The sequence below is a fragment of the Colobus angolensis genome, unplaced genomic scaffold, assembly GCF_000951035.1.
Source record: "Colobus angolensis palliatus isolate OR3802 unplaced genomic scaffold, Cang.pa_1.0 Scaffold101, whole genome shotgun sequence".
Taxonomy (NCBI): Eukaryota; Metazoa; Chordata; class Mammalia; order Primates; family Cercopithecidae; genus Colobus; species Colobus angolensis.
In genome coordinates, this window is record NW_012111031.1 from 5,547,799 (window position 1) to 5,563,269 (window position 15,471).

The 15,471-nt window shown below is 38.0% G+C and overlaps 1 protein-coding gene across 2 annotated transcripts in view; it reads right to left on the minus strand.

The window, feature by feature from the left end:
- Positions 1 to 441: 441 nt before the first annotated feature.
- Positions 442 to 15,471, minus strand: part of LRCH1 (leucine-rich repeats and calponin homology (CH) domain containing 1) — a 195,991-nt gene continuing 180,961 nt past the window's right edge. For both annotated transcript variants that reach the window (XM_011939811.1, XM_011939802.1), the window contains 2 exons: positions 11,316 to 11,393; positions 442 to 3,700 (listed from right to left, as the gene is read on the minus strand). In XM_011939811.1, coding sequence (XP_011795201.1) covers positions 3,494 to 3,700; positions 11,316 to 11,393 — 285 coding nt within the window. In that variant the 3' untranslated portion in view covers positions 442 to 3,493. The remainder of the gene's footprint in view (positions 3,701 to 11,315; positions 11,394 to 15,471) is intronic.

Genomic DNA, 15,471 nt, shown 5'->3' on the forward strand with positions numbered 1-15,471 from the left:
TGAATTCCTCTTTACTTGTCTAAGGACCTGCTAGATCAAGGGTTAGCAAACTATGGCCTGCAGGCTAATCCAGCCCACTGCCAGTTTTTGTAAATAAAGTTTTATTGGCACAGCCACACCCATTTTTGATGTATCGTCTATGGCTGCATTTATGGTACACAAGCAGAACTGGGTAATCCCAACAGAATCTGCATGGCTCAAAAAGCCTAAAATGTTTCCTCTAGGCCCTTTACGAAACAAGCTTGGAGACTCCTGGTATAGACTGTAAGCCTTTTGAGGACCAGGTCATGTGTCCCAGTGACTTTTTTATCCCCAGGGCCTTGCAGAGATTGCTCATTCAGTATTTATGGAATGAACGAATGAACACAAAAATGAACAAAGTTGTAGTCAAAAGCCAGGAAACTAGACTCTGACTATCTTAAAGAAGACAAAAAGGGCACATTCTATATACCAAATTGATTGTTTATTGAGAACTCATTTTGAAATATGCAGCCTAATTTTTAAAAATCAAGTCTTCTGAAATAAAATCATATTAAAGTATTTGTCACCTAATCCAAAACAACTTTCAGTTTCCTAAAATTTTAAAATATCATCCCTACTTTTCCCCATAGGCAAAGGCAAAAAAACCCTTTGTCCTTATGACTCAATCAGGCATCTACATGGGTTTTCGATAGAGAACCCAGCTCACCACGCACTAGTTTTAATTTCTTACAAACAAATAGCAACAGCCTATCAAGTGCCTTTATTTCTCGTTCTCATTGATGAAATTTATACTCAATTGCCATACATTGTAGTTCTGCAAGGCCCCTTTCCACCAGCCCCATTTCATAAGTGTCTCCCCCTAAAAATAACAAACCAGAAATCCACAAATAGAAAAGATGATTAGAAATTAGGTGTCACACATTTTGGAAATTCTGACACTGAGTGGAGAGTTGTCACCAGTTGGAGAAACTGGAGAAAGAGAATACAACTGGCTATTTCAAAAACAAAATATAAATAGATACTTGGCTCCTTTTATCTGACACTGGAAGGGAATACTGAAAAAATGGTCTTTCTTGTGAGGAGGAGATTTAGTAAGCACAGTAAACCACTCAATGACATCCCTACTTCTCAGACTCTAAGGAGGTCAGCCAGGTATCCCCAGTCAAGCTGCAAGGGCAGGCATCCAGTTAGCATATGGGCTGGTGCACGGGTACCTTGGAGAAAAACCACAGAGAAACTTAATATTCTGATTAGAAATTAATGGCTTGGCAATGGACAGAACAGTTCATTCAAATTTTTGCCTAAAGGACTAAATTAATTGTGTTCTGCTAGTTACCATACTACTAATGAAAAAATATCATCCAATAAATCCCAAGAAGTGCAGCGCATTAGAGTACAGACAAATTAATGACACAAAAAAAATCAAAGTGTGTCCAAAGAATACTTTGGATGCCAGAATTAAAATATAAACACCTTTTAATTTGTCTTTAACATGTTTTAATTGAACTGTCAACACTGAAAATTAAATCTACTCTTACATGAGTGTCTTACTCAGTTTTTATTGATATTATTTTAAGGTAGCAACCCAGTAAGTTTTCTCTTTTTTTTCCCATTTTCTCCCCAGAAAGAAGGGAAAAACCACCACAGAGGTGACCATTAAAGAGAAGCCTCAATGCACTGCAGAGCTGGATGGGAATTCTGAGAGCTCATGAATACATGTATCAATGGGCTGATAAAAACTTGGAATAATCACCCAAAATGTGTTTATTAGGCAATTTATGGCTCAGGGTGCTCATTAGACATTGTACAAAGGGATTTTATTGTGTTACAGATTGAAGAGTACAAGATAGCACCAAAAGTAATTCAGTACATCTGTGGGTTATTCACATACAACTGAGGTTAATTAGATAACTTCCACATACCCTGTATTTCACCAATCAACACAAAGTCAGCAGGAAAAAAAAACTCACATAACTCAAGATATTGTCATGTAAAGAATGTTTCCTGTTAGCAAATCTGATCTGACTTAGTAGCAAGGAATCTTTATATATATATTCTTCTAACTATGTGGGTCTTCCATATTTTCAAGTCCCCTGGATTCACGAAAATGTTCAGAAAAATAAGATTTTCTTCTTAGTAGCCATCTATGAGGGCTGTTTGCATCTTAATAAACTAGAAATTTATCTTGAGGAAGCGAAGTCCATCATCTCCCCAAACTAAGAAACAGGATTTGGCAAACAGCATGTAAAATAAGGAGGCTGCCTTGACCTTGGAACAAGGCCCTCTCATATTATACAAAGATACCCCTGAATCCAGGGACATTCTGGCTAAGATAAAATCCTTTTTTTCCTTTTAAATGCAAACTGATCACATTGCTCCAAATGCAGATATAGTTACTATATAATCCTTTGAGCTGACTTAAAAATAAAGCAGTTTGCTAGCCAAATGTCAGTGAAAATCAAGGCTAAATGAACATTTCAAATAATCAGAGAAACTACTTTCTTCTAAAATGAGAGTAATCTTCTTCTTGACTCCTGCCATCATAACCCAAGCCCCAGGACCAAGAATGTTCCACGACTCATGGCTTTATTTGAAAATGAATAGAGTCGAATCTGTCACATTCTGGACCGGCAGTTATTATGTGATGTGGCAAAAAAGCAACGATCCATTGCATTGTTCAAAAATAGAAATCTCTCTAGAAAACGCTTTTCTAGGAGCCTCAAGAGAAGACCTAACAAGGAGTTAAGCAGTAAAAAACTAGTGTTTAAGTGGCTCCTCCACATGAGGCTCTAACAGCAACGACACCACCTTCCCCACAGTGGGCTCTTCTGTACAGGGCAGAGGGGCTTGCCAGGGTGGAAGTTGGCGGCGACACTGCCCAGTGCCCTTCGCGGCTCCTTTTTTAGGAAATTAGGAGGAATCCAATCGAACGGCCATCAAGACAGTGTGTGTGCTTGTAGACGTCCAAATAGTATTTCCAACTTGGACAATAGTGGTATTATTAAAGCTTTGTATAGATCGAGTTGGGCCAAAATGTTAGTTTTCTGTCTGCCTTGCAAGGTGGCCCCTATACAGCTCAATGGCCCAGACCTGAATTAGAATTCTAGTTCAATACTGACCCAGAGGAAAGACTTCCATATGCTAAATCCCTGTCCTCGACACGCCTGTCTGGAATCCTCCTCCCCTCTGCCCAGGGCAGCAGCTCACCGGGAGAGAGAGGAGGAACTGCGTGGCACTGCTGCTGGCACTACGTGAATGAGGAAGCATGCGGTGTGCATACGCTTTGCAGTCGTCATTGTTTTTTCAGTAAGTGAGAGGAATTACACTAAACTGTATTCTACAAAGTTTGTGCTTCTGGAAAATCTGATTTGGTAACGTTCAGCTTCAAAACTCGAGAGATTACTGAAGACATGACAGGGATGGAAGTTTGCAAGGCAAAGGATCAAAGGGAGGAAGGACCCTGCAAAGGTTGAGGGCGACAGAGAACAGCGTTTGGATGCACGTGCAGACGTTATGCGGACAGAGCATTCCAGTGGTAAGTGATATAGACCAGCACTATAAAGAGAATATGGACAAGACAGAAGCCTATAAGGTCCCTGGAGCGGAGGGCAGAAGTTGGTGGTGGGGCTTTCTCCCCGAGTGCCAGCAGAGTGTCAACAGTCTTTCGAATGTGACGAAAATCCAACTGCAGGATGTCATACGGAGAGCAGAGGTCAGCCTATTCCGAGGGCAGCCATTAGAACAGAAAGAGACAGTGCATACAATTAAAAATACACGGAGGAACAGCTAGAAAGAAGCACACATTTTTGGTTACTAGCAAATGGCAGGAGTAACCCCTTATTTCAAGCAGGTAAGACCCTTTCATCATCAAAGATTTTTAAATCCATTATAATAGGAGAATAGTAGAATACCTATTTTGTGCCAATGGGTCAAAGAAATCCTTCACCCACAATCTGGCCACGGAGGAACGGCATATTCTGCAATTTACACATCATTCTGCCATTCACACAGTTTTAATAGTCAAGGGATCATGTGCTCACCAGTGGCATAAAAATAAGAGATTTTCACTTAGGACATTTAAACTTAACCTTACTAAAGGAAAAACTATAAAGTTGACAATGTAATCCCCACCCTTCCTCTTCATTCTCTTAGTGCATCTTTTACCCTGGTCTATGTAGACTTGGATATAAAGTAGTTCTCTCTGAAAGTTAACATACACATTTAATTTTTTTTTCATTTTACGCTTGTTGATAAACTCTGGGGAATGCTAGTTCTAAGTATGTCCCTACATGTGTCAGAAAGTACATTACATTTCATATTTTTACAACAACACATTAACCAAAAGTCTAGGGAAGGCTTCTTGGATGTGTAGTGAGAGTAGAGAGTAAAAGTACACCCCCACATGGAGTTATTATGTAAACTGCTTCACTACTAAACAGGTTGATTGGGGCAGGGGGAGTAGAACTCTGTGTTTTATCTACTCAACAGTCACCATGTAAGGAAGCAGAACACCTATTTCTCAGCTAACTGCAAACTAAGAGGCTCAGTTTTCTGCGTTGACTTTCAGCAGCCTATTGCTGTCAGAAAGCAAACAATTGTCTCATATGCTAAATTCGTGAACCAGAAATGACCATAGTTTAAAATTAACAGGAATTATAATTGATATATTAGCAAGAAAGAAAAGCTGTGGTTTTGTTTTCAAATTAAACAAAGATTGAAAATATGTGTGATCTATTTCATAAATGCAGTTTTATTTACAAATTAGGTGAGGCATTTAAGATCAATGTTACGTATATTTTACATACTTTGCTACAATTTGTTCCTCTATTTTGGCCTCACTGCTAAGCAGCTACACGTCATGGAGCAACTGAAAGATATTTCTAAGTTAGAAGTTTTGCCTCACTTGTGTCTGAAGTTAGCTCGATACCCTCAGTTAAGTAGGAATACTACAAAATTAGGTTGGTTGAATAAGATTAAAAACATTCTAATTGTCTTTTATGAATGAAGTTAGAGATACTCTTAACAAAATATTTTTAAGATGAATAAATCATGTTATATGTATTCAGATGTTGCATCTTTTCTCAGTGGATCTGGAGAAATCAAGCTATCACTGTTAGAGTTCTCCCAAGAATGAAAACAGCTACACATAAATTGGATTTCACTGGGAGACAGCTGCTGCTCATGGATTAATAGATGAGGAAACATCTAAGAAAAGTTTTCTATTGCAATAAGAATTTTCTATTGCAATGTTGAGCTTGACCAGGGAAATCCAAGCAAAGCAGTCATAAGACAGAAGGCTGATATGCAAACTGAAATGTGATTTCCACAAAACTAGTATTTTCATGTTAAAAGCAGACGATTCTGTCTTCAGCAAGTATTTCAATCTATTTCCCAGAACCCTAGGGAGCATGTCTGGTCTGCTCTCTGGCAGCACCATCAAAGAACTAGAGTCAGATCAACTTTGCAGTTGTCAGTAGTACACTCCTCACGGGGGCAGGCAACACAGACCATTGTTCTCATACAGGAAAAAATTTCATGATGCCACAGACTCTGGGCTTAATTAAAGTGGGTGGGACCTACAGTGACAGCCTATAGTGGTTAATTTAAATTAAATCACAATCTCTAAAGAAAAAGGAATGGATCTAAGACTGTCAGGTAGGCAAAGATCGGAAGCACCATGATGAATGTGTGGAGTGTGAGTTGCTGTGGCCATCTGAGAAATTGCTCTATGTCACACAGCCAACACTCACATTTCAGCCCTTGAAATGGGGCCATGAAGCAAACCAGGGCTGAAATTCCTAATTTCTGACCTGGGAAGTTCTGCCCTTTGTGTTTCCAAAACGTAGCCTTACTGAGAGGGACATAGAGAGTATTCTTTATTCCTTTATGAAAATTAAAATTGGAAAATGCTAAAAAGGAAGGAAATTTAAAGAGGCAAAATTTCACCATGTATTTACAGAGCATTTGTAATCATTGCAAGGCATTTATAAAACACAGTTAATTCACTAAGAGTCCCCAGAGGCAAGTGTGGATGCTAGTGCCCATTATAGTGAACAAAAGTCACAATCACCAAAGGTTAAGAAATTCACTTAGGTTACACACAACCAGAGTGTGTGACCGAGATTACTACCGGATCAGGTTCCAGATCAGGTTCCCCAAATGCTATGGACACAATGAGAAATGTAGATAGATCAGGCAGTTCAGGGTGTACTACAGTCTAAATTCTAAAAGCTAAACATATCTAGGCAGAAGTTTTATTTAAAACTTTGGAATGTACTTTACTAATATAATTTTAATATAAAAAGTCAGTATGCTTACAAAGTATTTTTTAATCTAAAATATCTTAATACAAGAATGTCCATCGTCATTCTGCAATATTTAAAGCCATAATTCAGCAATGAGGTATAATTTGGCAGGGAGAGGAGAGAGGTGGGGAAGGATTTCCAGTCTTCTCCAAATATATGACAACTAATTGCCAGTTTTATGGACTTACAGAAAGCTAAATAGGAATAGCTTAGAAATCAGTTGCATCCTTTATAGCTAGAAAAGAGCCAGATTGGCTGTTTGCAATAAATTATGAATTTAAAAGTTGATGTTAATAAAACAATAAACCTGTCTGATTATTCACCCTTAGAATTAACCAACATAAATGGAAAATTAAAATAAATCTAGTAATAAGAATCTCATCCTTCCACAAAGTGTAGTTATGATTTAAATTAACACTAAAGTCATTGACTTGGGGAAGAAAAAGAGGTATAAGGCTCAGAGAAGATAAGGGACCAATTTCTCTTATTCTTAAGATTAAAACAAAAAAACAGTAGCTTCCATGTATAGATTGCCTTTCAAAAACAAAAACCTCAATCAGTGGTATGTGTAATTTCCTAAACCCTCCTAACAGGTGTAAAGTGGGAACGCTATTACGACTTTCATATATAAAACCTTTAACACAAAAAATGCAAATATGAAAGTTACAAAAGATAAGGAAAACTCAGCCATAATTCCACTTACATTGACACAATCATCATTAGCATCTGAATGTACTTTAGGGTTTTAAAACTCCCTTTGGCTGATGCAGAAACTCAAGGATGCCAAGTGACCTGCCCTTGTGCATGTGGAATGAACACTTTCTGCTTCCTCCAGCACTCTGAGCCGCCCAGATAGGCAGGAAGGAGCCCTAAGCTGTCAAAGAGTCTACCACTGTCAGTTGAGTTGCTGCCTTTAATCTTCTCTATCTTTTCTCTGGAAACAGTAAAGAAGATGAAGGGCTGAACATTTACACAACAGAGTACATTTCTATTCTAACTCCCCTCATCTAAAGAGGGCAAGTCTGTTAAATTAAGGACCTCAAACCTTACAGAAGTTTGAGACCAAAGTTACCTATGTAACACTGAGTAGAAAAGTTTCCCTGGTGAACTAAATACATCTCTATTTCCTAATTTTTTGATGCTTCATAAATTAGATTTCTCTCAACCTGAGAGAATACTAATAAAAGCCCTAAAATATCCCTAAATTTGGATCCATTTGAAAACCTCCAACAGTCAACCATGAACTGTACCAACGATGAACATGTAGCCAATCTGCTACACAGAGGTTAGAGGTCAGGAATCTCCAAGAGCACTCAGAAAAGTCAAAGGAAGCCCCAGTGTGTCCATTAAGAGCCTCAGGGGGTCAAGGCCTAATTGGAGTCAGATTCTTAGGTGATGCAAAAAACATATCAGAAAGAATTTGGAAGCCCACCAAGGCCTGTCTTTAAGACCAAGTTGATGCTCGCACTAGAGGTCGAAGACAGCTGCAGAGTCTGACCACTAAGCATCAACACCACAAAGAGATGTGGGATGGTACGTAATGCTGCTTATAATCCTGAATGTAGCCAATGTGAAAATGTTGCATTTACGACTCAGCCACACCAGAACTGCTGTCTTCTACCCTGTTGTAAAAAGTGGGCTTAAAATACCACCAAGGGCTGGGCACAGTGGCTCATGTCCATAATCCCAACATTTTGGGAGGCAAAGGTGGGAGGGTGTCTTGAGCCTAGGAGTTCGAGACCAGCTTGAGTAACATAGTGAGACCTCGTCTTAAAAAATCATAATACATTTTTTAAAATGTCATGGAGGGATAGTCTTACCCATTAACCTTTACGATTTATTCGGTGAATTTAGGTAGTATACTGCCTAACCTGCATAGATACATTTCCTGGATATTAGAGAAACTACAGAGTGGTTCCAGCTGCGGAAGCACAGAGAAGTGTGTCATGAACCATGACCCACCCTGGAGCAAATGCCTGGGACTGTGTTTATGGGGACTTCTAAAGAAAATCATTTATTATTCTTTCCATCCCATTTTCTTACTTTACATGTAATAGTTTAACTAAATCTGCTCAGCTACTGTATTCCATCTATATGAACGTGAAAAAATTATACAAACTGCTGACCCTGACTTTGGTTTGTAGTTTCAAACTGTGATTCTATTACATAGGACAACAAGTTTTAGGCTTAAGAACACAGCTGTGACTTTTCAGTATCTACAGGATGATTTATCATCGTCAATTAGATATTTAGCTTCTAAAATGCAGAACTCAAGATCTCTGTGGCTTGTGTGTGGTTAGGTAAGTTATAGATAGAGAAGTAGAAAAAGCTGGCAAATTAGAGGGAGTTAACAACACTGACTACTGGGAAATCAATGAGTATTTTATTTCTCAAATATTAAGCTTGATGCAACAAGAAAAAGTAATGATATGGGTCCTCTTTTTTTTTTAGGTCTTTAAAAATGTCTTTTAAAATGTCTAATTGTAGATGGAGAATTTCTGCAAGTGGTCTTGTGATATAATGATCTTTTTAGTGTAAATCATCAATTGTACTGTGTCACATACACACTCAGACATCATTCCCTCCTAGGTAGTGAAGGAAGTATAAATATCTAAGGTGGGGTGGGGAAGTCATTTGGTCCCTCAACTTAGCGTCGTATTCCTAAGGTAAAAACATTTCACGTACTCTATGAGATGAAAATACGTTGTTTTGAGTATACAGGAAAATGACAACTGTCTTGCAATAGGAATTTCTGATTTGTCACTAAATATTCTTTACTTACTTTAACATTCTCATTAAAACAAGTTCAACTGTTAATATACTTGTTGTCTAGTAGCAGTGAATTTAAATTCTAGTCACCAGTAAAATGCTATTGTATTATCCATCAGGATAGATATACATGTGTACACACACACACAGCCAACTTGAAAATCACCTTGGCCAGGCGCGGTGGCCCATGCCTGTAATCCTAGCACTTTGGGAGGCTGAGGCAGGCGGATCACCTGAGGCCAGGAGTTCGCGACCAGCCTGGCCAACATGGTAAAACTCTGTCTCTACTAAAAATACAAAAATATAGCCGGGCGTGGTAGTGCACACCTGTAATCCCAGCTAGCCAGGAGGCTGGGGCAGGAGAATCGCTTGAACCCGGGAAGTGGAAGTTGCAGTGAGCTGAGATCGTGCCACTGCACTCCAGCCTGGCCAGGCGACAGAGTGAGACTCTGTCTCAAAAAAAAAAAAAAAGAAAAAGAAAAAAAAGAAAATCACCTCAAGCCTTAAAAATAATTCCAAAAATATGCTAAATGATACTAAACATAGTTAAATGGGACACTGCCAGAAAAATATCATTTACTGCCTGGATTTGAACCTTCTTGGGAGTTATAAATTGTACATTAGTGCCAGGGGCATCTTGAGAAATGATGATAAATTTTGCTCTGGATTTTTATGGTAATTTAATTTCCTTTCCTCCACTTTAAAAGGAAATCTTAATTACCAATCTTTACTCACAATAATTGGTTAAGCACATTTCCATTTTATTTTATATTACTGTAAGCCAAAAAAACATTGATGAGCTTTAAAAACCACAGGGAGTTTGGTCATAACCTAATGACCTAAAGCACTGATGAAGTGCTTTCTAGCACAGACACGAATAATTTATCATCTGAAGCTTGCTCTGAGAGTTTTGATTCACACATGGGAAATCTTACTAGCCCATGACAGAATCGAATCATTAGAAAAGGTATGCAAGTGCATTCACATATATATTCAAAGCCAAGAAATGTATAGGCAATATTAAAATGTACACACACAATAGACACGCAGATTATAACATTGCTGAAAGCAGAACAGATCACAAAGACAGTCCATTACATAAAATTCACACTCTTTATAAAATAAATTTGTAAGCTTCCTTGTATTGATATAGCTCTGACTTAGAGATGTTTTACATAATGCTCTTCCTCAAATAAGATGAGAAGCCTACCACTATCCTCCACCTCTGAATCCCACCAAGCTGAAAGAAAGGAAGAAAGGACAAAAAAAGGAAGGAATGATGGAGAGAGAAAGGGAAAGGGAAAAAAGCCTTTGTCGATCTCAGTAATTCCTATCACTGAGTAGAATTATATTGAAACATAATTCTTTATATACTCAAAAACAGTATCTTGTGTATTTTTAAAATTGCTTTATCCCTGGGATATTAAGAAAGAAGAAATCATAAGAAATAAACTTCTATCAATTTCTGTTTATCACAATGAGGATAAACTTCTTAATTTATAAGGCTACTCCATATTCTGAGTGGATTGCTTCATGTCTGCCTAAGAAATCAGTTTATGTTACTAAAAGCAATGTCTTTAACAGCCCACAGCCATCTGCCTGAGGCTGAGGCTGGGTCTGAGGTCGGAGAGAGAAAAAATAGCAAACTACATGTAATTGAACTGCCTATTGGGCTCAAAGCAAACTGAAGGCAAAAATGAAATGCAAATAATTAACAAACCGTAAAGCAACACACAAACACTGCTATCATTAATGATAATGATTAGTGCTAATAACAATAACCATAATATTTCCAATGTTGATTTTTTTAATCCACATATGGAAAATACAGCTACAGGGAATGATAATCAACAATCAGTAGGTCTTTGCTTAAGAGCCTGGGATAAGAAAACCATCAGCTCCAAAATTCTACTCTATGAAACCTGAGAGAAGATTCACTTGCAGCCTCAGCAACTTCTGTCCTTAAGAGAATCAAGTGGATTAAACATTTTTTTTCAAGTCTGAAATTTCACGCTTACTTCAAAATCTTATATTATTTTACTTTCTCCTCAGAGTTGAACATATTGCATAGTCATTTTAATTTCAGTGCAATAGAGTAATTTAGATTAAAAGTTTATATAATTTATTCAATATTATTTCTCAAGAAAGGTTGAGACAAAAAAGCAAGTGCAAAGCTTTGCATCGATTCAATGGTTCAAATTCATATATTAAATAAAATTTTTACTAGAACACAGTTATATAAAGTAAGTTTGATTTTACCTCTGGTACTCCTAATTTTCGGCATGCTTCCAGAAAGTTTTCCACATTTCTTCTGCATTTGGCCATGCTAAGTTTGGGCTATAAATGCAAATATACAGAAATAATGTATTATTAAAAGAGAAACCATTTTGATAACATGTTAAATTTTAAACTTTCTAAATGGCACAAGCAATACATGTTTATTGGAGAAAAAGAAGATAACACATAAGCAAATAGAAGAAAACAAAATATCACCCAGAAACATCCATCTTAGATTAAAAACTGTTAACATTTTAGATTATATTCTTCCAGACATTGTGTTCATATATGCATACATAGATATACATATATGCCTGTGTATATATAGATGTAAGTATATCATGTATATATACTGATGCATATGTATGCAAAATTTTCTGCATACATATGTATATATGTGTATGTTTACAGTTTATATATATGCACATACACACGTATGTATAGTTTTTATGGGATCATACTGTTGTGTAACCTTAGTTTGCCTGAAGTACACCATAAACATCACCTTCCCCATCAACAAATATATTTCTATATAAAGGGTTTAAATTCACTAGACCAATTAACCTCCTTCCCACCAAAGCCATGGATATAGAGGCAATATCATGGTAAACAGCACTGAAAATGGTGGATGTCCAGGACTTAACCAAAAGCTTCTCACAATTGTATTAACCCTGGCCTCTGAGGTGTGGGGTGGGTAACAGGCACATTTCACATATATACTACACTTTTTTACATGGTACGTTTTGAACACTTTGCTGCTAAATTGTAATATTCCTCTGCTATTTTCCTTAGGAAAGAAAGCAAGAAGCATGACTGATTCCAACAGGGTAGGTGGAGGAGCCACAGTGATAAAGACTGGCCTCATCCTGCTAATGTGAGAACGATGGGATTCACTCCATCTTACAGGAACAGAAAGCAACTATCCCCAAAATCTAACTGTACATCATTTACTCAATACAAAAAGAAAAGCCCTGCCAAAACAGAAAGCAAGCCTGTTGTCCTGTGAAACAATGTAAGTTGAAAGCTAAACAAATATTCTCCATGTTGATTAGGGAGGAAGTCACATCCCTCACATGGGTCCTGCAAAGTCGCCAGCAGCTGCTTGGCTGGTTTTGCCCAACCCCTGGCATGTCTCAGGACAAGGCCACTGCATGAAGCCTTGTGCAAACAGAAGGAGCAGACCTGAGGAACACGACGTGAACATAACAGAATGGTCGTGGACCTGGCGCATAAGGTACCAAGAGGCATTTCATCATGCCGAGACCCCAGTGTTTGTCTCTGATTGTTTGGGCCTGTTATCTTCTTTCATTTACTTATGATTTAGGTGAGTCTTTTCTGAAACTCCAAAGATGCCCAACATCATTCCAAATACTTAGGTCAGCCCCAAAGAAGTTAATGGAGACAGTGTTTCAAGCTACAGAAAGATAATTCTCCCTCTTTGGGAGTGAGGGAGGGCGTCTTCGAAGATTGTTGCCTAGCTTCAGGTAGAAAAGTACCTGTGACAAACGCAATGGTTAAAGCTTCAACCTCACCACTGGTCCAATAATTAAAAATTACACCAATTTTACCAACTGGAATGCCAATGTTTTGCTTATCAAATTGTCAGAGACTGAAAAAAATTATTTTTCTAAGGAACAGTCTTTAAGCATATTGACAATGATAGTGATTTTGTTCACTACTATAGTCCCTCAGTTTGGCATAAAAAATGGACAACATTAGTTTCACGAACGAAGAATTAGAATGCTTTTGTTGGTGATAATACTGGTAGAAAAGATGCTCTCATCCACTCCTGCTGGCAGACACAGTTGCATTTATTGCTTTACTACATACGGGTCAGATACCAAACTTGGTGCTAAAGATACAACCGTGAAGCCAAAGACAAACTCCCCAGGCTCACTTACCTCTAGAGCAGCTGGAAATATTAGAAAGCTAAAGGAAAGTACAGTATAATACAGGATAGTTCTTAACTGGGATGGGGTAGGCGTGATGGAAAATGAACAAAGGAAGAAACCCAGTCCTAAGGGGTTAAGAATGGTTTGTTTTCTGGATGCTGAAATACAGAAGGAAAGGGAGCTAGAGATGCTGAACAACCAAGGAGATCTGGGGGGCAGGTGGGACGCGGCTTTCTAGGCATAGGGGGCTGCCTGTGCTGAGCCAGGGGCGAACAGCAATGGCACAGAAGAAAGAAGGAAATCAGGTTCCATGGCTACAGCATGGCTGGGCCTGGCCCAAAAGGGCATCAAGATGCTTGGTGAAGAATTTTTGATAATTGGACATTTAGAAGTGGGTATTTAGAAAACAAACTGCATTTCTAAAAAGGAAAACTACAATATAATCAAAAAGGCTAAAATATGTTATAGTTAGTAAATTAGGCATTTATGAAGAATTTTAGGCTGGGCACTGTGGCTCACACCTGTAATCCTAGCATTTTGGGAGGCTGAGGGGGGCAGATCAGTTGAGGTCAGGAGTTCGAGACCAGCCTGGCCAATATGGTGAAAACCCATCTCTACTAAAAATACAAAAATTAGCTGGGCGTGGCGATGGGCACCTGTAATCCCAGCTACTCAAGAGGCTGGGGCATGCCTGAACCCTGGGGGCAGAGGTTGTAGTGAGCCAAGATCATGCCACTGCACTCCTGCCTGGGTGACAGAGGAGACTCCATCTCCAAAAAAAAAAGAGAGAGAGAATTTTAATGACATGGGGAAATATTTAGGTTTCAATAATACATTTTAAAAATTACTAGACTATACGAGAAGCTCACAATTTAAAAAAACAACTTAATTTTATCAAAAAAAAAAAAAAAAAAGGTTTCTAGTAAAGAAGACATAATGGCAAAAGCAACAGTGATTGGTTTTGGGTAGGAAAACAAAGAATGATTGTTTTCTTTTGCTTTCCTTTATTTTCTCTTTTTCACAAGTCACTCATTGTTTCCTATTATTTGTTTAATTTTAAAATTTTTATTTAAAAAAAGCAAAAAGGTGAAAACCAAAAGATTTCTAAAACAATATAGCATTTTTCCTGAAGATAAAGGTAAATGGGTACACAATTCATAATGTCCTCTTACATCTTGTAAAACGATCATTACACATTGAAATTGCAGGCTCAGGTCTGTTGTGTCTGTCTCATAATTTGGGAAAAATTATTGAGTATCTGGCCCAAGGCTCAGACGACTTTATGGCAGTTTGGACCTCATTTGTAAAAGATACTGGAGGGTTTCATATTGGATCATGGAACAGAATTTACTGTCCTACATGAAGGCTGCTAGAGGTAGATCTGAAAAAGAAGATAAATTGGTCTTTTTGTCCCCACTATGTTTCTGAGGCTAAAAAAGTGATTGAACCTTTGAAAGAAAAAATATCTTCAATATGATAGATAAGAAACTAAGATGAAATAAGGTCATTGGCTAATTTTTCCTGCTGTCAAGAGAAAAGAAAGTAGGACAAATTATGCCACTGTGAGGCACTCCTGGGGGCGGGAGAGGGCAGAGGAGCTTCACGTGAGCTTCAGCCCAACACACTGAGTCTCAGACATTTTATGAACATTGCACTTTTAGGGGGCTCCAAATTTCGAAAACTTGCCATACAAACACTAATGATAATAATGGCTTACATATATGTGTATATTACATCAAGTATCTTATTTCATACTTGCAAGAACATTTCCATTATAGAGAAGAGCAAATCAAGTTCAAGAGAGGATTGTACAGCGTTTAGAATTTTAATCCAAACCTTACATTCTTAACCTCTAAATTCTTCTGCCTCTCCTAACAAACAGCAAAAAGGGTGAGCAGAGATTCTTTTTTCTCTATTTGTATAAATCCTGTGTAGGTTTCAAGGACAAGTTTATCTGTGATTCCTCCACTTTCATCTGAACAACCATAAAACTGACTCTTTGGCTCTCTTCTAGTTCAAAACATGCTGTGATATCTAGGAAGAGAACCCTGAGTGCAGGCTCTATCTCCTCTACAGCAGAGATGAGGACTTGGGGGGCATTAAGGAGTCTCATTCATGTTCCCCTCCCCACTATGTTCCCCGCATCACCAATGAGTCCTTGAGTGCAGGGACTGATCAAGAAATCGTTGAAGTCATGACTGCTAACCAACCCCTTGACAGGTTATTCATAATATTTTTTATAGAAC